Below are 27,310 nucleotides of genomic sequence, written 5' to 3'. Positions count from 1 at the left end.
ATACAGGAAGACCACGACAATATAAATGGAAAGAACCAACCACGTACACACAGCCAAAAAATCAAAAAGGAATGGTACAAGAGAATACATGGCAGATGATCCCAATCCATACCATCATGGAGTGTAAAAAGCGTTACACACTGAACATGATTTAGTATTTTTTCCCCTTTTTTCTCTTTAAAAAATTACCATTTGTTATAAGAAACGACTCTCTGGAAGGGAGGATGAAGAAGGATTACTAGGAACAGCTATGATGAAATAAAAAACAAATGACATCAATAGAAACTTAAAAAAAAACCCAACCTACTACTTTCCTTAGAGTTGCAAACACCTCATAAACATTAATGTACTAGAGAAATGAGAACTCTTATTTTTATTACCACTGAAAAGTAAAGTCTTTATGACAGCTGTTAAATCCCATCTATAACTATAAAGTACACATAATAAAAAAAGAAGCAATAGCTCAGGGAAAGATTACATTCCTGGTAAGCAGAAGGAAAGAAGAATGGCCCTAGTCATTTAACAAGTATGGGAATAAAACTTCACAGCTGCTTTCTCACTAGGAGTCTCATTTATTCATTATCCTTTGGAATGTATACTTCAGGGCTATCTATATTCAAACTTTTTGGATCTCAAGAAGAATATAGGACATAAACCTCTTCCTTCCTTGTTCCCTCACACATATCACCAGGGAAATAAAAGCTGTGGGATGTAACTAGGTCAAAACAGTCAGGGGGTAAATAAAAGAAGGGGGAAGGGAAGTAACGAGGAGACTCAATGGTTTCAATGACCAGAAAGAAACCCTCCTTTGGACAGAATCTGTTTAGCAAGTCACTGTTTCTAAGACTTATTTGGAACTCTAGCACCATTTATTCAACTTTAGAAAAAGAAAAAGCATTGTATTGATTTTTACTTACCAAATGCCCACTGCTATAATTCTTTACTTACATGAATGACCCTTTCTAACTCAACCCATCCACCAAGTCCCCTCAGTAATTCTTGCACTAGTAAGGCAAGCTAGCACACTAAGATGAATGAGAGGCAATAAAACAGTATGTTTAGTCACATACACAATAACCTCACTCAGTAGGGGAAGTAGTTAAAACCTTTATCATTTAAGAAGCCTTCCATTGTTTGGCCTGTAGCTTGTCAGGTAGATCAATTATAACGTGGCAATTAGGGCTGACTGCTCTTCGAGGAACCATGAAGAAGGAACCTTGGATTTGTAGGTATGAAACATTATCTGGTCATCCACAAATCTATTTCTCTGTTTCTTTTACATCAGCTCCAGACTTGATCTATCACCTGAACATTAGATCCCCATTTCCAAATGCCTATAGGACATTTCAATCTAGACGTCTCACAGATACCCCAAACCTTCCCTCCTTTTTACTTATTTCTCCCTATCGCACCATAATTAACTCAGTTTTCCAACCTAGAAACCTGGGGGTCATTGCCCTTCCTTTTCTTATCTGGATTGTTGTTGCTGCTGTTTGGTTTTCTTTCTGACCCCATTTGGGGTTTTCTTGGCAAAGATACTGGAGTGGTTACTAATTCCTTCTGCAGCTTATTTGAAAGATAAGGAAACTGAGGCAAACAGGTTAAGTGACTTACTCAGGGTCACACAGCTACAAAGTGCCTGAGGAGGGATGTGGACCAATGAAGGTGAGCCTTCCTGATTCCAAACCCAATGCTCTATCCACTGCACCACCTTACTTTAATTAAGCACTTACTATGTGCCAAGCACAGTGCTAAGCTCCGCAATACAAAAAGAAAGGTGAAAAAGACTTCTTCAAGAAATTTATTTTCCAATTTATATTCTAATGAAGGAGATAATCACATATAGCAGAGGCTGGAAATTACAAGGACGCACTCCTGAAGGAGAAGAGTGGCATTCTTTTCTGGGAGCAAGGGCATTATGCTATAGTTGACTTTATTATGGCTTTTATTTTGGTTCCAGAAGTAGAAAGGGGGAGTGGTAGGAGGTGGGAGAGTAAAGTGAAGAATGGCCTGATATAATGGACTACGCCCGAGGCACTCACCAACCAGGACCTCGGGAAAACCAGTGCAGGAATGCCAGAACCGAACAGGTTAACTCCTCCAGAACACAGATTTTGGTCCAGGCAGGAAGACTAAGGAAGAGGGAAAGGTAGGAGGAGCTCCCTGACATCTTGGGCATTTTTCAGTTCTAGTCTGCCAATAATGCCACTGTACGTACAACCTTTACCGTGGGTGCAAACTGCTAAATCCAGCTCTTTCCTCCCTCTACTCTTTCTTCTCCAGTAAGGGATCATCTGCTTCCCTGCACAGCCCTAACTCATCCAGCTGATGACTGTGCACAGTAATATCTGTGTCATTCCTTCCACTCAAAATTCATCCCTGCTGAAAAAGCTCATACACCCGTGCCCCGCGTTTTCCAATCTGGTGGCGTTCCCCTACGCTTCTAGTCTTGTTGCATGCACCAATCAAACTGGATACACCGTGCACTCTCCTGGGGGCCTCCGTTCCCTCTATTCAGAGTAGCAGTTCTGGCCTTTTCTACTTCAGAGAGGCCTCTGGGCAACCTGGTGAAATCTATAAACCTCTTCCAGAATCTTATTTTTAAATACATGGAATAAAATAGGATTACTTTAATATATATATTTATTCTCTATTTGTATGTTTATTATGTCTAATATTTATATATGCTTTTTATATATTGGCAGTGAGGCGGCCTAGTGAATAGTGCAGGACCTGGACTTAGGAAGACCCAAGTTTAAATTCTGCCTCAAACAATCTGTGTAACTGGACAAATCACTTAACCTTTTGTCAGCCTCAGGTTTTTCATCTGTAAAATGGCAACTGTCTCCCGGGATCAAACGAGATATTTATAAAAGTGTTTAGCACAATGCCTGGCACACAGCAGGTACTATATAGATATCGTTATCTGCACCGTCGCCATGTGTACTGCAGCTTCCCCTTCCCAAACAGACTAGCTTCACAAAGGTGGGGCCAGGCCCTGGTTACCTGAGCCCTTGGTCCAATGCACTCTGTATACATTACATCTTTAATTAATGTTTACTGGATGGAACCCACCAAGAAGGATTGTAAAAAATTAAAATCCCAGCGGTTCCTTTACTCATACTGCAACTGGTGCATTTAAAAGGATGCTTCTTAGATAGAACATTTCAGTCTCTACTAACAGGACTGGGATCCTAATGGCTTAAACCTAGATCTTTATAAAGGTAACTAAACCTGACGATAAGAAAAGATCATTTTAAACTCAAGCCAATTAGTTCCTTGCACACTGGGCACCCATTTTCCCATGATAATTCTAAAGGAATTTGAATGCAGCGCTCCCAAATGGTTTGGCAGTCTTTTCACAGCCTATGAAAGTTTAATTAGGACCTCCACTATCACACATTTTGTATAAACTCCAAAGTTCTCAAATATAAATACTGCTCATCTTTCGCCTCCTTTCCCACCTTAAAGATCAACTCTTGGCTTGATACTTCCTTCAAACAGCAAAAAAGTATAGAGCCTTTATTTTTCCAAGAGGTGGCAAACATTCCTCTCCTCTATTTGGATTGAAAACTCAGCTACCCAGCCAGGTCCCATGACGTCCATCACAGCATGTATTTTTAATCTTATACGAAAATAAAGCAACCAGCATTTTCCTGACTCTCTTTGAGCAAACAAAGGTTTCTGGAAGAGGAAGGCACAGCCCAATGAATGTGAGAACTAATGGGATTGAAATAGCAAGTTTCGCATACTTTATTGAATGACCAGCAGTTACTCATCAACAAAATTAAAAGAGGAAAATGGTCTTGAAAGACCTATGTTTAGCACTCAACTATAATAGAACGAGAATCTGATAACCATCAATAACAAGCTTCACTATTTATAGGAAATAAGTAAATATTAATAATTTAATACTTCTTTTAAAAAAAAAACCACCTAACATCCTACTCACAGGAAGAAAAAGCCCTGCAAAATTTAAATGGGTTTTTCTAACAATCTCAGTGCTAAAATCATCATGTACTGACTTATTTAAAAAAAAAAAATGAAGTGCAAAAGTTCAAAGCCACTCACCCTTTCATATTCTATTCCAAGGCCAAACCTCTGGCACATGTTATAAAGAATTCCCACTTAAGAACACAATATGGGTGTATAATTTAGCATGGTACAATGGAAAGAATGATGGCTTTGTAGACAAGGGTCTAGGTTCAAGTACTGCCTGAGGGACAATGGGCAAGTCATTTAACTTCCTTGACCCTCATTTCTCATTTATAAACTGAAAAGGTTGGACAAGATGACCCTTTGAAGTCCCATCTAGTGCAAAATCAATGTAACCTACAAAGGTTATGTACATTTTATTAAGGAACAATTACCAAGGATAAACCAGAAAGGCAAAGAGAAAGTTTGGTCCATTCAATGTATCTTTTTTCCGTTAAAATAAGCAAGCACATATCCAGCTTCTAATAGATGCTTTTCAGAGTTGCCCTGGTTTCCTCAAGTACCATGATAACTGCAAAGGGAAATCTTCAACAATTCTCCCTCAAAGATGTATCCAAAGATTCTGCCATAATTCATACTGCAAAGCCTTTTCTGGAGTTATTTCATACATATCTAATGTTTTTATAATTAACTAAATTTAACTCTCCTCTACGACAAAATCTCCATCTTCTATTCTAGTATTCTCTATGGCACTTAATAAATATTCACTGAATGAATAAACAAATTACATACACTGGTTTCTGATATTTGAGATGCTAAATAAACCCTTTTTGTTTGCCACAAGTCTATACAGAAATGTCCTCAGGTATTTGTCCCCCACTCCAAGATTATGAAGCCCTCATGACTCTTGCACTCAGGCATACATGCCAACTCACATTCATTATAAATTTGGAATGACAGATGGAAGAAGCAAGGTTAATTATCTAGTGCAGCCCTGTTGGCTACTGCAAGACTCCAATGCTTGGTGAATGAATGAACAAATATGTAAAAACTGAACCCTCTGATTTCTTTCAAAAAGAGAGAAGCTGTCAAATTAACAGGTCTCTGAGCCAAGTGGAAACTGCTGCTTTATTTAAAGACATTATGATTAGCTGTGGGCTTGCAAAAAAGAAAAAAAGAGAGAAGGCAATTACAAGGCCCAACTTTTTGAAATGACAGAAGGGACCCTTTAAGTTAAAGAACCAGAAAGCTTCTTTTCTGAACAATGACCTAAAATTGCTGGGTGGATGTAGTTACTAATCACCCATTCTGACCACTCATTGCAACTAGAAGTGGAAAACAAGCCGAGTGGAAGATAATTTACCACCTCTCTACTCAGCATCAGAAAAGAGAACAGGATCATGTGTCACAGAGCAACAAAACAAATGCCACAGAATACAGAAAATTCTGAATCCTATGACAAGTCGACAATATTAATAAAGAGATCAACCAAAAGTAGATAGATAGACAAAGAGTAGTCAGTGTCCCTAATCACTGATAGTTTTTCCTAATATGCCATATGGTTTTTATTCCTGAGCTTATTAAAGCCTTCTTATAAATATGTTTTCAATATCCAACATATAAAGGACTGCTTGCCATCTAGGGGAGGGGGTGGAGGGAGGGAGGGGGAAAAAAATCGGAACAGAAACGAGTGTCAATATAATGTAATTATTAAATAAAAAATTAAAAAAAAAAAAAAAGAATACCCCCCCAAAAAAAAAATAAAAAATAAATAAATATGTTTTCAGTATTATGTTGGAGAGCAAGTCTGTGCGACAAAAAGAACACAGCATTAGGAACCAGGTCTGTGCCTTCCTAGCTGTGACACCTTGAGTTGGGCTTGGTTTCCCCTTCTATTAAATTAGGAAGTTGAACTAAACCACTTCTAAAGGTTCTTTCATAATATTCCATAATTCTCTACATTTCATAAATTTATTTCCTGATATGGAAATTAGAATTTTCTCTTATTTGTCCTAACCCTATCCTTTTGAAGCTTCAAGGACAGACTTTTGATTCTAGCAGTCTAGAACTTTGAGAAAAAAAAAAAGCTTTGCTGAAGATATTCAACAATTTCCTGGTTTGATTGGAGCAATGCAGCTCTATCCTCTTTAGATATAAGATTTAAACAATATCTAATCCAACCCAATCACTTTCACAGATAACAAAACTGAGACCTAGAGAACAGGAATGGGTATGATACAGGTCACATAGCCCGTATCTAATGTACAACTCCTAAATTTCTTTCCTACTTTATAACATCAAAATGAACAGATTTGAAAGCATAATTATTTCCCCCAACATATGTATGACATTTATAATCTGTTGCTCAAGAACTGTTCTAGAAAACAATCTAGAAATATACAAGAAAAATACAAGGAAATCAATGACAAGAAGAAAAAATTCTTAATGTACAAAAATGTTCACATCACATTATTTGTGATAATAAAAACCAATGAGAAATGGCTGAACAAATTATGGTACATGAATATAATGGAATTTTTTTAGGGTACAAGGAATGAAAAGCATGTGGAATTCAGAAAGAACAGTTTTTATAAAGTGATACTGAGCAGGCAAAGCAGGATCAGAAAAATAAACTATAAAATGATCGCTATAAGGTGAATGAAATCAACATGAAGAAGCAAGAAATGCTGGCTGCATCTCTATACCAGCATTAGGGCAAATTACTAAAGTTAAAAAACACGTTCCTCTTGTGTTATCAAACACCAAATTTTCCTCAGATAATGTATTTTGTAAATGTTGGGGTTTGGAGGAGGGAGAGGAAGTTGCTGGGAAGAATCTATTACATCCAAATAAAATGTACCAGCTGCTATTTTTTAAAAAATGTATTTGACTTAGCTAAGTCACTTCCCCTTCTCAGGGCCTCAGTTTCTTAAATCTACATGGAGGGGGAGTTAGTCTAGAATCTCTGTCCTAAAATGGTTTCATTTTCCAACATTCATTTATAGTCAAGGTCATGGGCTTGGTCTTGGCCAGCCTACAACACAGGTTCCAGACATCTCCTTGCCAGTTTTCTCCATTAGCTCGACATTTTATTTCAGTGGTGCCATTTACAAGCCAGACTATTTCACTGTACATTCCATCTTTCAAGTCATATATAAAAATTTTAAATGTACTGAGTCCAGCAGGAGTATTTGTTTGATTCCCAAGTTAATCTTTCTCCATCTAAAGAAGTACCTGTCTCTATTTCTCAGTTGACTGATTATACTCTGAGTTTTACTGCAGGTTTTGTCTACAGGAAAACTCCCTGATATGCAATCTTATCAAAGGCATTCTGCAGATCCTAAACACCACAGGTTCCCTCTTTAGCCACATAATTATTTACAATCTCCTATAACTCTAGAAGATTAATACAGCATTTATTTTACAAAAAACTGTCACATTGCCCTCAATAAGTTATACTTATTGGTTGCTTACCAATGATTCTCATTTATAAGCTTTATAATTTTTATATTATATTATATATTATATTTGTTTATATGATATATTATATTTTATATAAAATTTATAATTTTTTAAATTATAGGTTCTAGTAGCTCCCCCATTATGAAAATGAGATTCACTAATGTGAAGCTCCTAGGATGCTCCTTGAAGCCCTTCCCTTAGAAGAGAAGCCCACTTACTACCAGATCATCTGGCACAGTGCTCATCTGTACAAATGCCATAATTCTCCTAATTTTCTGTTTTAGGTCTTTTTAGTTCCACTAAAATCCTATTCTTATGCCTCCTAGTGGTATGGAGGTTAACTGGGCTCTCAAAGTTTGTGCCAATGAAATTCAAGTCCTGGCAGATCTTATCAAGGTGGACAGTTTTAAGTATTGGACATCACCTACAGCTGAGGGATCATCTTTGCTAAATGAGAAGAGGCTGATCACCAGAAGCTAGCCTCTTACTTCACTCACTACAGCTACAATGATCTGTGAAGAGTTTACAAAGCTGTAGAGAGATTGTGAAGTGCACTGATGGAAAAATGTACCCACAATAATGAAATGATAACTCCTTGGTTAAGTATAAATTCTTTCAAAGTTCTTTGATGGAAGTCAATCTGATCTGGTGCTTTATTTACATCTAATTAATTTATCATGTCTAAAACATGCTGTATGCTCACCATTGTTTCTCCACTCTAATGGATTTACCTCAAAGGACAATTTGGAAATGTGACCCTTCAGCAGCAGCGGCAGCAATAACAACAAAAATAAGACTAGTTAGTATTTACATAGTTTTTTAAGCTTTATAAAAACTTTCTATTATTCTATCTAATCCTCGTAACAGAGAGATAGGTGCTATTATGATCCTCATTTTACAGATGAACAAAATGAGGCAGGAAGAGGTGAAGTAACTGACCCAGGGTCACACAGCTAGGTAGTGTTTAAGGCCACATTGGAAGTCATGCCTTCCTGACTTCAAGTTCAACAGTCCATTCACTAAGCTACTAGTTGATCAAAGAATGAGGAAAAACACTGATTTTGTCTCTGACTTTTTCATTACCTAGGAAATATCTTGCACAAGTCATCTCTGGTTCTCTAAGTGGACTGCCATCTTTGTTTCCCCTAAGAACATTTTATTTGCTGGTTTGGGAGAACCCTTGGAAAGCATTCTTCCTATCTGCTTTCTGCCCACATCATTTCAGGTCCAGCTCTGACCAGCAGCCCTAGAGGCTAAAAAGAGAAATGGCACCATAAATCAGGTCACCTGGGGTAAAATTAAATGTGCTGAATGATGACATGTAGGGTATTTCACCCCTGCCAGCCTCACCTTTCTCAACTATAAATTAGATCAATAATACTTATACTATCTTTTTCACAGAGTCATTGCAAGGAAAGTACTTTGTAAATCCCGGAGAAAATGTGTGGTCATTTACATCCTGCTCACTCAGTCAGTATTTCTCTTAACAATCCCCTTTCCTGGGAGACTTTCCAAATTATTCCAAAATAGTCATTTCTATTTTTTCCTAACTTTTTTCATCTTATCATTTAAAAAAAAAACTGAAAGTGTACTGTAAATTATGGAAAATATCAAGGTATACTTTCAAGATTTCATAATTAATAACTACATATTATAATAAAATCACTCCCTTTTCAAGATGTTTTGCAACAGCTTAACATATCTCTTTTCTCCTCTCCCACAACAAAACAATTCCCATTATAATAGCTAGTTCAGAGTTACAGTATACCCACTTTATCAGTAAACAAAGTGCTGGCCTTGAAATTGAGACATCTGGAATCAATTCCTATTTCATATGCAATGTGTGTGACAGTGGACAAGAATGGATTCAAAGGCCTCTAAGGTCTGTTCCATCTCTAAATCCAACTCTAAATCAAGTTCATTCTATTTCCCTTCTAACCAACATACACCACAGTCAGAAGCACTGACAGACTAGACCATCACTAGAAGAGTGCATCCAAGTTACTAAGGGTACTGGCAGCCAAGTCATGTGGCAGCAATAGAAGGAACTACAGCTTTTGAGGCTGAAGAAGAGAAAAGTGACAGGAAACATGCCAGTTGTCTTGATGCACCTGAAGGACTGCCATGTGAGAGAGAGAATCTATTTGTCTCAGAGGGCAGAACTCAGAACAACAGGAAAGCTGCTGAGAGGCAAATTTTAGCCTGATAGAAAAGAAAATCGTCCCAATTATCCAAAAGCCAAATAGACTACTGGAGGTGGTGAATACCACATTACTGGATATTTTCCAGCAAAAACTGAATGCTCACCACTAATCCAGAATGTTGCAAAGGTTGTTCCTGCTCAGCTATAAATTGAAGTAAATGACCTCTGAAGTCCTTCCCAGTTCTGGGATTATTTAAGGACCACAGACTGTTTATTTACTGCTCTCTCTACCCAACCCTTCTGCCCCACTTAATATTTAACAGGCCTCCCTAAGGATCAGCAAACTTCTGCTCCATACCTTGGAAGATTTCAGAAGCAGGGAAGTGGGAAAAGGAGAAGGGAGGGAAGATTACACAAGGAAATAGTTTCACAAAGGGAACTCTGAAGGAAGGATAAAAAATTTCCTAACCTTATAAAGTTACATGATATTTCTTCATGAGTCATCTTCAAAATTATACCATTTAAAACCTATGTCATGTAGCATCTCCCAAGCTGCCTTTACCAAACATTTATGTGATTTATATTCACTTAATAAATCATAGCTAAAGGGTATGAATCACTTAGGATTCTAGAAGACTCATATCAATATCCTAAATTCACACAGTCCATTTACATATTTAAGACAAATCACTGTTTTCAGGAGAATCAGTAACTAACTGGACCAAAAACGGAATGGGACAAAGAAGAGAACTTGGAATACTTGACTCCATTCTTTTAGTAGCTTCACCTGTTTTTTAAAATGTTGTTTCCTAATATGCATAATAAGGACAATAATTAAATCTCACTCTTCTTAACAATTTCTATGTACAATCCTACATATGGTTTGCTTAAAAGATAGCAAGAGTATTCTTACTTTCTAACGATCAGAAAGTCAATCAACTGTGATTAAAAAGTTTTTACTGTGTATTTAACAATGTGCCTAGCACAAAACTAAAGAAAACAGGGACACATCTCTTTGATCCTTTCTTTTATATGATTCCACAAAAAAAAAATTGACCAATTCCTTACTTCTAAATCTAAGCTTGCCCCTCCTTTACCAAGAGATTCAAGATCTAAATATTTATTCAAAAAAGTAATATATCTCTATCTCCCCTGAAGAAAAAAATACATATAATTTGTATATGTAATTACCCAAGTGGGTATCTAAAGGTTCATTATATAATTTCACTCACTAAAAAATTTTACTCAAAGTCAGTTAAAAATACACATTAATATAAACCTCTTTCCCCAAAGTCTATTATAGCATTGCAGTTCTAAAAATGAATAGTTATAATTTTTATAAAAATACTAAAGTCAAAAACAAATAAATAAATAAAAATAAAAATACTAGAATCCACATGGTTGTTCAGCAGATGCTTAGAAAATGTTAAAGATTTAAAACCTGTTTTAACAACACCCTTCTGCTGGCAGGGTTCACAAAAATACTAACTTATACAATGTGAGGCTTCCTAACACTTCTGTATTTCCCATCTAATCTGAAGTACTAACACAATTCTATAAGTAAATAACAGATTTACGAATATCTACTAATTAATCAGCTCTGGTCCATATAAAGTACTGATCTAGGATCATTATTTATGACCTATCTAGTTCAAGTTTGCTTTAAGCAGTTTTAAAAAATCATCCACATTTTTCTCTTTAATATTAATTCAGTTATATTCTGCACTTGCTTTTATGTATAGATATATATTTATGTATAAGTATCACAATATAACTATCACAGTATTAAATTTTATTTACATAAAAAAAACTGAAAAATATCCTCAAATATGCTCTTTATCTTTTGTCAATGTTTATAATGGGAGAGGTTTAAAATTTTAAATAATAGAACCTTATGCTTTTCAAAAGATAAGTGCTGAGGAAGTCCCAAGAGCAAATAGAGCATATCACTGGAGAAAGCACAAGAAGAGAAACTTAGGCACAGGTTCTCTTTTCACTCTCAACAGAAATGATAAATTCTCCTTTGATGTCCTCCTTATTATAAACAAAAGCTATAACTTAAGGTAGTCTCTGGATCAATGCAATACTAAATTCTAGGAAAGCAAGTTCTAGCTTCTCATTTTTTGGTTAAGGGCTTACTATGTGAGAACCGCTGAGTGATTGGGGTTCCAGGGTAGGGATAAGTTCGACTCTCCCACTGAATATTTCCTTCCTGGACAGCCTTAATAAAGCCATGATAACACTGGTGGGCCACACCTGTAAAAAATTGAAGAAAAACACTTCAGTGACTAGAAATCAAAAATTATTATTATTTTTTTAATTAAAGCTTTGGTAGTTTCTTACAGAACAATAATTTTCCATAACATTTATATATCATGACTTATTCAGCCATTCTCCAACTGATGGGCATGCACTCAGTTTCTAGTTTCTAGCCACTACAAAGAGGGCTGCCACAAACATTCTTGCACATACAGGTCCCTTTCTCTTCTTTAAAATCTCTTTAGGATATAATCCCAGTAGAAAAACTGCTGCGTCAAAGGGTATGCACAGTTTGATAACTTTTTGAGCATAATTCCAAATTGTTCTCCAAAATGATTAGATCCATTCACAGTTCCACTAATAATGCATCAGGGTCCCAGTTTTCCCACATCCCCTCCAACATTCATCCTTATCTTTTCCTGTCATCTTAGCCAATCTGAGAGGTGTGTAGTGGTGCCTCAGAATTGTTTTAATTTGTATTTTTCTGATCAATAATGATTTAGAGCACCTTTTCATATGACTAGAAATAATTTCAATTTCTTCATTTGAAAATTGTCTGTTCATATCCTTTGACCATTTATCAATTGGAGAATGGCTTGGAAATCAAAGATTAAAATAAACAATAAAATTTTATAATAAACAATAGAAGACTAAGACTAATGGCTATTTAGCTGAACTTCCTCTTTTCTACAAATAAGATATTGGACCTAGAAAACCTCAGCAATTTCCCAAGTTTGCAATTAATTACTAAGAGATGGGACTAAGTCCAAAATGTCCCAACCCTCTTTATCATTAAGGCTGAGAAGTTATAGCTTTGTAAAGGAAAACACACTACCTTTTAAGGCAGTTCACATTTTGAGCTTTACTAAAAACAAAGCTATAGAGAAAATATGTTTAAACTAGATTTGTTAGATGTGAGAATGTAAACCCTACAGCAGATTTCAGATAGAAGTATGATCCTTAATCTGAAAATTTAGAAGAGCCCATGGCTCAAGAGGGATAGAATTTCAAAAACAAAAGTCATGGCATAGGTTAAGGACTATGATTTTTAAACTCTGAAATTCTATAACTATATATACAAGAAAGGGACCAAGTCAGAAAATGTGACACCCTCCCAAACTCAAAAGGAAAAGAGGTTAACTGACTTGGATCTTTAGTAGTCAGATTATGTGACTGTTAAGATGATGAGTCTAAAAACAATTTTCCCACTTCAAAGAAGGAGAAAAGTAACTGCTATCAATACCAGGATTTCAAAGTTTCATATTATTCTGAGCAGCTGAGGGTTTAACAGACATGACTGAGGGCTCTGCAGCCCTAAAATATATAGTTAGAGCCCCTCTCTACCACAATGACATCAATGTCAAATATAGCACACACATTTCCATCTCCTCTCTCTCACCATTTCTCATGTTCCTTTTTGGGGTAAAACTGCATTTCTCCCATGTACTAAAGCCAACATTCTTCTTTAGTGCCCAATAACTCACATCACAAACAGAAGTGGATGGGCCATGTTAGTTTCAGTCGGAGTTCACCCCACAGCCAATTGGCTATCCAATCAGATAAAATTCCTGGGATCACTGGGTGGGGCAAAAACTAGGAATACCTCTTAAGACTGTCTGATACTATTTTAAGAATATTCTCTCACATGACTCAGACCAGTTCCAATGGTGCTGTGATGGAGGACCCAGAGAGAGGACTGTGGAGGCTGACTGTGGACCACAACATAGTACTTTCACTTTTTTTGTTGTTGTTTGCTTGCCTTTTGTTTTCTTTCTTGTTTGCTTGCCTTTTGTTTTCTTTCTCATTTCATTTTCCTTTTTGATCTGATTTTTCTTGTGCAGCATGATAATTGTGAAAATATGCACAGAAGAACTGCACATGTTTAACATATATTGCATTACTGTTGTCTAACGGAATGGGTTGTGGAAGGAAGGGAGAAAAAAATTTTTTGAAATACAAGGTTTAGCAAGGATAAATCTTGAAAACTATTTTATGCATGTGTTTTGGATATAAGAAGCTCTATAAATTTTTTTTTTTTTTTTTTGGCTGAGGCAGTTGGGGTTAAGTGACTATCCCAGGGTCACATAGCTAGGAAGTGTTAAGCGTCTGAGTACAGATTTGAAATTAGTCCTCCTAACTTCAGAGCTGGTGCTCTATCCACTGTGCCACCTAACTGCCCCTATAAAAAAATTTTTTTAAGTATTCTCTCACAACAATTTTAGCTACTATATTCACATCTGAAAGAAGTACTTTGATACATGATGCTGAGTTGGTTAAATGTTGATTCATCTGATCTATACTTGGTATCCTAAATTGACAGGTCAAGCTGGAACAAAAGGGGCCAGGAAATTGCTAACTATTAAACAATGATACAAAAAAGCTAATAAAAAATGGGAGGGAGGGAGGGATCAAGGATAAGAGAAATAACAATCTTTCATAACAATCATGATGCTGAGAATAGGATGCTTTTCTTCATATCAATGAAATGATCTTTCAACTTTAAGTGATACAACTTTAAGTTAAGAACAAAATCTAAGTTTGATTTGATAATGTCAAATGTAGCCCTAACTTTCCTTGCTGGAGAACTGTGTGATTGACTAGATCAAGTCTCTTCTTTCTGGGTCTCAGTTTTCTCGCCTATAAGACAACTGACTTCAATAACCTCTCAGGTCTCTTCTTGCTCCAAAACTATGCATGTCTAATCTGTAGCAGCATCCAAACATACTAAGCTGTGCAAAAGTCTAGCCTATGAATGGAAACAAAGTATTTGACTCTGCTTATAGTCTAACAAATATTTTTTAAATTTAATTTAATTAAAAAATATATTTTTTTAAAATGAACTTGAAGAGGCCAGATAAATTAAAAATCAAGAAGAACATGCACCTGAAGCTGCATCTGAAATGAAAGATAGAATTTCACAATTCTAATGAGCATGTTTTCAGTAGCGCAAATCTTACCTTTGATAAGTCGGTACCACTGTTTGCAGACAAGGGCTGAGGTTTTGTGTTCCTGATATGGTGAGAGGAAAGACAGGATATACTCCAGAACTTCTTCAGGTAGCTCAGACATAGACCTGTTATGTCTTGTCTCCTCAATTTCCAGTTCAGGGCGGGGCTCCTCATCTTGCTCCATTGTCCCCTCCACTCCAGCTTCTTCTTGATCCACGGCCATGAAGCTGTCATCCTCACTGTCCGAGGAACTGGCCATTGCATTCCCCTTGACAGCTGCAGAAGGATAAAGAGAAAAATCAGTCAGATACACAGTTATATTCTGGCAGCCCTGATGTGAAGCACAGTAACAACTTTGAAATCAGTTTTATTTTTAAAAGTTTTTAAAAGTTTTATTTACAAAGAGGCACAAAGACCTACTAAGTTGAGGGGGGAAAAGAGTGTGATGAGCACTGTTGGAACCTTAATCTCATTGGATTTAGCTTAAAGAGGAAATAGCATCCACAGTTTAGTACAGAAATTTGTCTTACCAACTCTGAGGCACCATTACACATTTCTAGATAGGCTAAGATGACAGGAAAAGATAATGATAAATGTTGGAGGGCATATGGGAAAACTGGGCCACCAATACATTGTTGGTGGAGTTGTGAATTGATCCAACCATTCTGGAAAGCAATTTGGAACTATGACCAAAGGGCAATCAAACTGTGCAATCCTTTGATCCAGCAGTGTCTCTACTGGGCTAGTATCCTAAAGAGATCATAAAAAGGGGAAAGGAGGACAGCCAGGTGGCACAGTGGATACAGTACCAACCCTGAAGTCAGGAGGACCTGAGTTCGAATCTGACCTCAGACACTTAACACTTCCTAACTGTGTGACCCTGGGCAAGTCACGCAACCCCAATTGCCTCAGCAAAAAAAAAAAAAAAAAGAAGAAGAAGAAGAAGAAGAAGAAGAAGGGGAGGGGAAGGACCCAGAAGTGCAAAAGCGTCTGTGGCAGCCCTTTTTGTAGTGGCAAGGAATTGGAAATTGAGTGGATGCCCATCAATTGGAGAATGGCTGAATAAGTTCTGGTATATGAATGTTATGGAATATTATTGTTCTGTAAGAAATGATCAGCAGGATGATTTCAAAGAAGCCTGGAGAGACTCACATGAACTGATGCTGAGTGAAACAAGTAGAACCAAGAGAACATTGTATACAGCAACAAGAAGATTATATGATGGTCAATTCTAATGAAGAGGATTCTTTTCAACTATGAGGTGATTCAGACCATTTTCAACAAACTTGTGATAGAGAGAACCATCTGCACCCAGAAAGAGGACATATCAAATGTAGAAAGGCAGAAATAGTAAATATTTCCTTCTCAGATCATGACGCAATAAAAATTACATGGAATAAAGGTCCATGGAAAAAAAGAGCAAAAATTAATTGGAAACTAAATAGTTTAATCCTAAAAAAAAAAAAAAAAAAATGAATCAAACAACAAATCACAGAAACAATAATTCCATCCAAGAGAATGACAATAATAAGACAACATACCAAAACTTATGGGACGCAGTCAAAGCTATTCTTAGAGGAAATTTTATATCTCTAGATGTTTACATAGATAAAATAGAGAACGAGCAGATTAATGAACTGGACATGCAACTAAAAAAGCTAGAAGAACAAACTGAAAACCCTCGATTAAGTACCAAATTGGAAGTTTTGAAAATTAAAGAGATTAATAAAGATGAAAGTAAGGAAACTACTGAACTAGTAAACCTAAGAGTTGTTTTTTATGAAAAAACCAACAAAATAAAATTTTTATTTACACCTCTTTCCATCCAGCTTACAGACAGCTTCAGTTTGCCATTATGCAACTATAATATGAAATCTATTCTAGGAATCAAAGAATCACTATGGATTCTTTTCTCTACCAAAAAAAAATCAGTCAACATGATCAAATAAGACTTTAATGCCTAAAAATAGTTCTCCAGGAAAGGGCTTCTAAGGAAAGGGCTTAAGAAGGAGACATCAAAGGAATCATCCTCTACCTTTCCTTGGTTGAAGACAAGAATACAGGGTCTCAATCTGAGAAAGATCAAGAGGCATCCCATACAAAATGCCCCAAACCAACATAGGGAGGAGAGATGGGGATGCAGTCAGCATTCTGCCTTTTGCCCACACTTTTTTACGTTATACAATCACACTAAATGTATCAGCATGTGTTATTGCCTCTAATACAAACAAAAGATGTCAACCACAAAATATTCCAATCACAAGAGCTAGAAGAGAACTTGAAGACCATCTAGTACACATTCCTTATCATACAGATGAGGAAAATGAAACCCCAAAATACATATAAGTACCATATCAATTACAGAGCTAAAAGTCAAACTCAATCCCAATTATAGAGATTTAACTCCTAATCTAATTTTTCCCATTACACCACGCTATATCTAAACAAAATTTTTTACTGAAATCAGGAAAAGACTGAAAGACAATATGAGTAATTTTTCTACCTGTTCACAAGTTCTCATAATGTACAAAGTATATAAAATTACAGGAACAGTCAGGAACATGACCTTCAAGAATGGTGGCTTCTTATCTATTTTCTCCAATTTCATAATTCCCAAATAACTACATCAAATAAGGAAACCTTTTTTCCTTGAGTTTGAAGATATGATACTAATATTTCTCAACTTCATTTTCTGAGCAAATGAAGTATTTTTAGTAGCTGAATTAAATGCAGCATCTATTTGATTAACTGTGTACCTTGTAATTCCATTGCAGATCAAGATGTCAAAGGCACAAGCAGCTACAAGAATCATGTGTAGGCAGGGTGCATATTTAGAGGAATAAAATCCCCATTGTGTATATCCTGTCTGAAAACTTGATCCTAATCAAAAAAATCTGCTCCTTTAAAAATGTCCTTTCAACAAAAAATAAATGGAGTTTTAAATTTCATTTGCAAATTCTAAAACAGCAATATGACAATCTAGAATAATCATGGGATATGGAGACCAAGGTCTATATCTGAATTCTAATTCTGGGCCATCTTAGTTAACACTTCCTTGCTTTAGGAAATCTATAAAATAAAATATATATAAATATATATATATAATAAAATATATAAAAAGATCTAGATCTGGGGAGCTATAAAATGATGGGATTTGGATTAGAAATAATTGCTAAGGTCTCATTCAGGTCTAGATTCCATGATTTACTGTTTTGTTTTTTTTTAATATTAATACAGTTCCTAAGTGAATGATCCATATAAGATCAATGATTTGTAACAAAATAATTCTCTATGATATTCACCTTAATGCTACCTTGAATGCCAAAGCAGAAGGGAAAGGGCATGGAATTTTAAGTCAGAGGAGCAAGGTTTGAATCCTGATGCTGCCACTTACTACCTAAAGCTTGGACAAGTCATTCAACCTCTTGAAGCTTCAGTTTCCCCATCTATAAAAGAGAGAGAGTAGAAAAAAATAACTGCTAAGATCCCTTTTAACTCAAATACATGACTATATGATCTTAAAAGTGATTTGGAACTTTACAGTATGTAACTGATGGCCTTTACAAAATTCAATCTTACAAGACCTAGAATTTTAAGTGAATCTCAATGACATTATGTGTCTAGAACAAGCATTTTTAACCTTTTTTGTGTCATAGACTCTTTGGCAATCTGCTGAAGTCTATGGACCCCATTGCAGAATAAAGTTTTAAATATATAAAATTAAAAGGAAACCAATTATATTTAAAAAATAAAAACAGAAGTTCCTGAACTCCCTAAGAATCCCTGCTCTAAAAGGCAATTCTTTTCTCCATATTTATAAAAAATGTTTAAGTAAGAATCATACATATAGCTGCTACAATAAGAACACTGAGATGGGCCCAAATACATTATTCTGAAATGATAGGCTCATTTGCAATTTAGGAAGTGCTCCATTTTGACTACATTGATTTAGCCATGAAAATTATCTTACTCCCAGAAGATACACATTTTGATGCTTTGAGTTTTGAATTTCTTTTGCTTTTCTACAAATAGTATAAAATTAGCTTAAAAATACTATTGCATCTTGGATCTTTAACTGTTAATTCTGATGCATGTGATCGTGTCATTGTCATGCTGAGTTTAACAGTTTCCTTGTCTAAGTCTCTTGTTCTCTCCCTTCTGAGTCAGAGGGAAATAGAAAAAGATAGGCAAAAGTAAGACCAGAAAAAGTAGTCTGCGAAAATTTGAAAACATCACTTTTAGTTAAGGGACTCTAGGGAGGTTTCACCAAAAAAAAAAAAAAACAATTGTTACCAATCTTAAAGGAATAAAAGAATTTCAACAAAGAAATCCTTTAAGTTTGAGAAATTCAAAGGAAAGAGAGGTCACTTACAGCTGGAAGTAAAATAGCCCAGGCAATAAAATTCAAGACAGCCACAATGAGGAAAATTTAGAATTTGTTTGGTACCAGGACTGAGTTCTGATCGAATTCTGATCGAATTCCATACCTTACAGAACTAAAGACAGCCTTATAAACATTTCTGTTCGGCTTGTTACATTTTAATCTGTGATTCGCATTTTACAACAGGAAGATGGGGGTTTTACAGGATAAGAAGAGAACCGCACCTGGGCAGATGTTTTAACATAGATAGATCAGTTTGACTACCATCCTCCCCTCTCAGTACCACCCTCCCAGTACCACCCTCAAGAGCATTGTTGAGCCGGCCCTTTGAAGTGCAAAAGAAGTCCCCCCATCTAGCTGAGCAAATTTTCTTCTGCTGGCCCGAGGCGGAAAGGAGGGCCATTTGTCCATTTCACTCCTCCCCTTTTCATAGTTGTGACTCATCTGAGGCCAACCAGGAATCCTGAACAAGAGCTAAGGCACTTAATTATGCAGGGAGCTATGAGGAGGAGGAAGAAAAACAGCAAGATTGAGCCTGTGAGTCCCGAAAGGAGAGTGGTCAGCCAGGGGGGACCAGTCATAGAGTGACTCATAACCATGATTGGGAAGCCTTACGACTGGCCTCCCGGTCATCCAAACGTTTAGGCAAAGAGGCCAGCGATTCCCTAATGACCCCCGATCGATTTGCATAGAAGCAGCAAGATGCACCCAGTGCCATGCACAGACCCCTTGCTTCATGAACAGTGGCTCTAACCCACGACGGGTCTGTAACACAACTTCTGCCAGGGAGCCCACTGACCTTCCTAGATGAGTAAGGAGCCCCTCTAGGGTCCTAATGTCTGCACCGATCTGAGAGCTAACAAGGCAAATGTAATGCCGGAGAGACTGAGGCAAGACAGAGACCAGAGAGCTCCCAACATTCTATCAACGGGAGAGTCTGAGTGACTGGACAGGACTCTCGCCTCAAATTATCCAGTCAGACAGAGATAAAGATATACTGGGACCAAGGAATCCATGCTGGTCCCAGGGCTGGAGGAGTCCAGCAGCGAATGGAGGAACCCCAACTTCTTAAATACCTTTTCTCTAAACAAAAGAAGGGGTAAGAAGTGAGGGAAAACCTCTATCAAGATGGGGGAGGCCACAAATTCTAAGAACCAGAGACAGGATGTCTGAATACAAAGAAATAAAGATATCAATGAGATATCTTGGAACATTTTAGAGGGATATTGTAAATTCTTGAGGACACAAAAGAGTCAGGAGGTCTACTCTCTTGTTTATCTTGCTACTTTATAACCTTTGAACAAATAGTCCTCAGTCTTACTGGGTCAGAGGGGGATTTACAACTAAAGAGATTGAGACAGAACAGTTAAGGAAACTGAGACGCGGGAAACTCGTACTGGGAAACTGAGTCAGGACAGTTAAAGAGAACTGTGGCATAACATTAGTGCAAAAGAAGTCCCCCACTCTAGCTGAGCAAACTTTCTTCTGCTGGCCCGAGGCGGAAAGGAGGGCCATTTGTCCATTTCAGAAGTATCAAAAAGATACTCCATGAAGATGACATCTAACCAGGGTTTGAAGGAGATGGATTTCATTCACAGAAAAAGAAACAGAAGCAAAATCTCCAAAAGGAGGGACTTTTTTAAAAGTTTATTTTTAAGAAGGGACATTTCAAAGAATCTTAAATTGAAAACCACTAACTACTGTACTATGAAACCTCTGCCACTTAGAGCACAGCTGTTCTTCATGGAGTAAAAGGGTAAGAGACACATTCACTTAGCAGATGTTTCACCGAATGCGCAGACTGTTTCATACATCATCTACGTTAACAGAAGCACTCAAAATCTGGAGGCTGCTTAGCTTCTAGCAGTCAATGTTATGACAAAGAGAGTCTGGAAATAGAACCACTTGGCATAACTTCTGTTATTATTCGCAAGCTACTAGCTACTGAGGAGACACAGAGATGTATTTTTAAGCTTTTCGTTTTTCATTTTAACTTATAAATATAGCTTATAAATGATTATATATAAATAAAAATAGCTTATAAATGGTTAAAATTTTAATTTGTTGCCTACAGTAGGGAGTCCTATAATAAATGAAAAAGCCCCAACTATATAACCCCAAAATATGCCCCAACTACCTGATTTACTAGTTTTTGGTTTATCATTAGCTAGATAAGCACTTCATACAAAAAAATGACTTATTTTCCCACAGCAGTTGCTGCCAGGTAAGCACAGAAGTCATTTGTCCTCATAGCCAATAAGCCACTCAACCTGAACCTAACAGCGAGCCTCTTCAAATTCTACACTGCTCTGTCCTTTTGATCCTTTGCCCCTCGCTCCTATCACCACTCATATCTTCAAAAACCTCAGCCTTGATTATCACCATTATTTAACTCCTCCACTTCTGCTCATAAATTGATAGAAACAAGAAGAAATATATCAGCTTCACTTATCACATTACAAATTCATGTTTATCCAATTTGAACTGATCCCTCCCTGGAGCCAAGCCTCCCCCACCTCATCTTTACCAGCACCACCATCCCCCCCTCAATCTGAGGACTTTGCCTCTTATTTTACTGGGGAAAAAAAAAAAAAACTAAAAAACTAAAGATCATTCAATATGGTTTCCCTCTTCTTTCATTCCCTTAAACTTCTCTTGCCATCCTTTCCTCCTTTTTCCAGTCTTTGATATCCCTATATATGTACTTGATCCCCTCTCCTAAGGTTTTCTGCAGTTCAATCATGTCAAATCTTTAATCTCTCTATTTCTTTAAAATATGCCCATTTAGCTCTCCCCTATCTTTAAAAAACCCTCACTAGCCCTACCATCCCTCAACCTGTAGATCTCAAATCTCTCTCTTTTTTTTAATTAAAGTTTTTTATTTGCAATACATATGCATGAGTAATTTTTCAACATTGACCCTTGTATGACCTTGTGTTGCAAATTTTCCCCTCCTTCCCTCTACCCCCTCCCCTAGATGGCCGGTAGTCCAATACATGTTAATTATGTTAAAATATATGTTAAATCCAATACATGTATACATATTTATACTTATCTTGCTGCACAAGAAAAATCATAAATCCCAAATCTCTCCAAACTCCTTTAAAAAGCTGTGCCCCAACTTTGAGGTACTATTTCACACCTCTCATATTGACTAAGATGACAGGAAAAGCTAATGATGAATGTTGGAGGGGATGTGGGAAAACTGAGACCCTAATGCATTGTTCATGGAATTGTGTAATGATTCAACCATTCTGGAAAGTGATTTGGAACTACGCCCAAAGAGCTATAAAATTCTATATATCCTTTAATCCAGCAGTATCGCTTCGGGTCTATATCCCAGAGATTATAAAAAAGGGAAAAGGACCCACATGTGCAAAAATATTTGTAACAGCCTTTTTTGAAGTGTCCGGGAACTGGAAATTGAGTGCATGCCCATTAACTGGGAAATGGGTGAATAAATTATGGTATATGGGTGTGATGAATATTACTATTCCATAAGAATAATACTGGAGTCTGAGTCCCGGAAATCTGAGGAAACCTTGGATGATTAGGAACACCAGGCTCAGCTGCAGAGAAGCAGCTCGGAGTGAGAAGGAACCAATACACCATGAGTGCAAAAGCAGTGGGGCAGGGACACTGCTGGCTGTGGACACTTGCTGGAAGATGGAGTTCTTGGTTTGGGGTTTCAGGTCAAAGGGGAGAGCTCAAGTGAAGCTAGAGACACCATCCCTTCAGCCCATGATTAGAGGTGCTTACACTAATATCTCTTATTTAAAAAAAAAAAAAAAATGGAGGCAGCAAGGGACGCAGTGGATAGAGCACCAGTCCTGAAGTCAGGAGGACTTGAGTTCAAATCTGGTCTCAGACACTTAACACTTCCTGGCTGTGTGACCTTGGGCAAGTCACTTAACCCCAACCACCCCAGCAAAAATAAATAAATAAATAAATGAGCTGTCTAAGAAAGAAAGAATTCTATCATAGTACTATGGAAACAGGGAAAGTCATCTTCAGAAAAGGATACTGAAGTAAAGAGCTTCTTCTACCCCAAAGAGTATTGTGAAATGGCCCCCTGACATTCAAAAGAATTCAAAGAAGAACTCGAAAAAGAATTTAAAAATCAAATGAGAGAGACTGAGGGGGAAAAAAACTAAAAACCATTCAAGAAAAACAAAAATACTATGAAAAATGTTAACCAACTAGAAATGGCCCCCTGCCATTCAAAAGAATTCAAAGAAGAACTCAAAAAAGAATTTAAAAATCAAATGAGAGAGACTGAGGGGGAAAAAAACTAAAAATCATTCAAGAAAAACAAAAATACTATGAAAAATGTTAACCAACTAGAAAAGGAGATACAGAGTCTCAAAGATGAAAATAATTCTTTGAAAATTAAAATTGAGTAAGGGACGCTAGTAAAGCTATGAGAGACTAAGACAGATTCTAAAGAATGAAAAAACAAAATGTGAAACATCTTATAAGAAAAACAACAGATTTGGGAAACAGATCAAGAAGAAAAAATATAAGAAAAACTGAACTGCCTGAAAGTTGTGACCAAAAAAAGAACCTTACACAATAATGCAAAGAATAATATAAGAAAATTGCCTTGGAGTGATAGAACATGAAGTAGAAACAGAAAACATCTACTGATCACCATCTCAAAGATATCCTTTGTGGAAAATACATAGGAATATTATTGTAAATTTCAAAACCCCCAGATGAAAGAGAAATTTTTGCAAGAAACAAGAAAAAAACAATTGAAATATGCTGGAGTGAATCATCAGAATCATACAGGACAATAAGGCTGCAGGTCCTGGAATCATATCTATTGATAATCAAAAGAACTAGGCCTGTGGTCAAAAATATCATATCCAGCATAATTATCTATAATATTGAACAAGAAAAAATGAACATTCAACAAACTTGCAGATTTTCAGGACTTTCTATCAAACAAACCCAAACTTAATAGAAAATTTAGCATATAAGAGCCAATATCAAAGATCAATTGCAAATGGACAAATTATTTGTGTTTTTTTTCACATGGAAAATGAATATCATATGTTTCAGACTGACATCAATAATATGGTAATTCAAAAGAAAGATTGGGGCACAGTTAAGGTAAAAATAATAATCATTTTATATGAATGAGGTGCAGATGAATAACAGACACAGTAGCATTAGAGTGGGGAGGAAGGCTAGTTATCTGAAAACCCAAACACATTGGGAATGGGTTAAATAGACCACACTACATATATACCATGAAGGGTATAGTACACTTCAAAATCTATAAAGATATAAGGGGGGAGGGATGGGAGGACAGGGAAACAAAGGGTAAGGGAAGAAGACAAGGGAGGGATTCATGGGTGGGGGGGAGGTTAAGTAATAGCAAGACAAATTAAGGAGCAGAATTAAAGTAAAAACTCAGCAGGCTTGGGAGACATGTGTATGGAGTTGGGGAGGAGAGGCAGTTTGTGAGTATGTACATCTATATATGTATACATAAATATATCCTTTCTTAACTCTATAGCCTACTTGTGGGTGAGGATGAAAAGGGGAAAAATAATAAAGTAAAAAAGGTGCACAGCAGACAACAAAAGAACAATTTGCAAGGAAGTAAAGATGGACACTCATGAATATAATTTCTTCTACTAATATATATACTTTCTTGAATTGGTCTTTGTTGTTATATTTTAAATCCTTCCTAGGCATATGATAAATGGTCTTCTTGTTTTCTCTTGTTTCATATTCCTGTTCTATTTTTCATTTTTCTTATTGTTTTTTAAAATTGAAAAAAAAATTTTAAGTCCAAAAAAAGAGAAAAAGATGAGCAAGTTGATTTCAGAAAAGCCTGGAAAGATTTAAATGAACAAATGCTAAATGAAGTGAGCCGAACCAAGAGAATATAGTATACAGTTACAAGATTATGTGATGATTTAACTGTTATGGACTTGACTCTTTTTAATAATGAGGTGATCCAAGGCAATTCCAAGTATCTTGTGATAAAAAGTGCCATCCGCATCCAGAGAGAGAATTATGGAGACTGAATGTGGAACAAAGTATAGTATTTGCACTTTTTTTTGCTGTTGCTGTTTGTTTGCTTGTTTTTTTTTCCCTCATGTTTTTCTCCCTTCCTGATGTGTTCTTCTTGCACAGCATGACAAATATAGAAATATGTACAGAAGAAGTATACATATTTAATTTAACCTTTATGAGACTACTTAATGTCTTATGGGAGGAGAAAAGATTAGAACAATGTTTTGCAAAAGTAAATATTGAAAACTATCTTTGCCTGCATTTAGAAAAACAAAATACTATTTAAAAACATTTTAAGTATTAAAAAAAAAAAGAAAAAAGAATTTAAGAATTACTAGACTACCTGAAAGCATGATCAAGGATAGGTCCTAGACATGATATTTTAAGAAATTATCAAGGAAAACTTGTCTTGATAACTTAGACCTAGAGGGTAAAATAGAAATGGAAAGAATTCACCTGAAAGATCACCTTTTGAAAAAGATCTCAAAAAGATTTAAAATCCCCAAAAATATTATAGCAAAATTCTAGACCTCCCAGGTCAAAGAGAAAATACTTCAAGCAGACAGAAATACTTAAAAAATTGTAACCTCACAGTAAGGACTACACAAGATTTAGTGTTAGAGAAGAAGCAGAGGGTTTGGAATAAAATGTTCCAGAAGGCAAAGGGGCTAGGATTACAACCAAGAATCAGCTACCCAGCAAAACTGAGTGTAACCCTTTTTAGAGGGGTTAGGGGAAAGAGGGGAATGGATTTTTAATGAAATAAAGTTCCTTCAAGCATTGCTGATGAAAAAACCAAAACTGAATAGAAAATCTGACATTCAAACAGAAAATTCAAGAGAATAAAAAGGTAAACATGAAAGAGTAATCATAAAAGACTCAATAAAGCTAAACTAAAGTTTACATTCCTACAAGAAAAGATATATGTAACTTCTGAAAACTATCATTATTAGGTCAGTTAAAAGGACTTTATATAAACAGAATACAAGGGTGTGGGTCCATTATGTTGGAATGCTCTTCAAAAAAAAGGGGGGGGGGAGGAGAAAGAGGCACCAATGGAAGAAGGGGAAGAGAAATTTCTTCACATAAAAGAAGCATACAAGGATGAGCTTTTACAATGGAGGGGAAATAAGGAAAGGGTGGGGAGTAGCAGGCAATACTTCAACTTCATTTTTGCTAGAAGTGGTTCAAAGAAGGAATATATATATATATATATACATACATACATACACATACACACACACACACACACACACACACTCTCACTCTCACACTCTCTCTCTGACCACAAAACTACATCTGACTACAAAACTACATATTCTGTTCCAGTCTCACCTCTGACCTTCATCACCAAATCACCAATTGCTTATTGCATTTTTCTATTTGGGGTCCTAAAAACATCTTAAACTCACTATGTCTAAAACTATTTTTATACCTCTTGAGGCTAAAAAGGTTCTTGATGAAAGAACCGGAAAGCCAAGTAGCTTAAAAGAGAAAACAATAAATCTTTCCTAAAAAGAGTCCCTTAAAACCAGAATAGGCCAGACAGCAATAAGTAGTTCTATGAGACTGAGAAACATTAGAACAAAACCAAAAGATTGAAAAAAATAAAAAAAATTGAAGATATCTGATCTCAAAAGAATCACAATCTTTGTAGTCTCCCAAATTCATATTTTTGGCCTTATCCTAGACTCTCCATTCTCTCTCACTCCATCTTGCCATTCACAACAACTGTCACTTCTAACTCCTTTTCTCAACTCACAAGTTACAGCCATGTCTAAGTTGAGGCTCTCATCATCTCTTGCCTATATTTTGCAAAAGTCTCTAAGCTTCAAGTCATTCTCTATTCCTTTCTATATTATATATCTCAGCTTCTTAAACTGTGGTTCATAATCTCATATGAGATGTTGTAACAATGTAAGAATTATGAAATTATGATTATCAGTAAATGTTTGATTTGTACATCTATATAAATACTTTTATACCAGGGGTCACAAAAATTTCTTGAGCAAAAAGGAGTCATATATGAAAAAAGTTTAAGAAGCCTTGCTATACACTAATTTGAAAATTAATTTTCTTAAGCATAGATTTGGCCCCAATCTATCTTTCCAAATGAACATTACTCTTTTCCATTAAACATTACACTCCCTC

At 36.2% G+C, this 27,310-nt stretch overlaps 1 protein-coding gene across 1 annotated transcript in view; it reads right to left on the bottom strand.

Moving 5' to 3' along the window:
• FBXO42 (F-box protein 42) overlaps positions 1 to 27,310 on the bottom strand; it is a 105,176-nt gene that overhangs the window by 41,791 nt on the left and 36,075 nt on the right. The window contains exons 2-3 of the mRNA XM_051988454.1: positions 14,758 to 15,024; positions 11,681 to 11,797 (exon numbers count right to left, since the gene is read on the bottom strand). Coding sequence (XP_051844414.1) covers positions 11,681 to 11,797; positions 14,758 to 15,007 — 367 coding nt within the window. The 5' untranslated portion in view covers positions 15,008 to 15,024. The remainder of the gene's footprint in view (positions 1 to 11,680; positions 11,798 to 14,757; positions 15,025 to 27,310) is intronic.

The sequence above is a fragment of the Antechinus flavipes genome, chromosome 3 (assembly GCF_016432865.1).
Source record: "Antechinus flavipes isolate AdamAnt ecotype Samford, QLD, Australia chromosome 3, AdamAnt_v2, whole genome shotgun sequence".
In the NCBI taxonomy this organism is placed as follows: Eukaryota; Metazoa; Chordata; class Mammalia; order Dasyuromorphia; family Dasyuridae; genus Antechinus; species Antechinus flavipes.
Note: the sequence above shows the minus strand (reverse complement) of the source record. Positions and strands in the feature narration are given on the sequence as shown.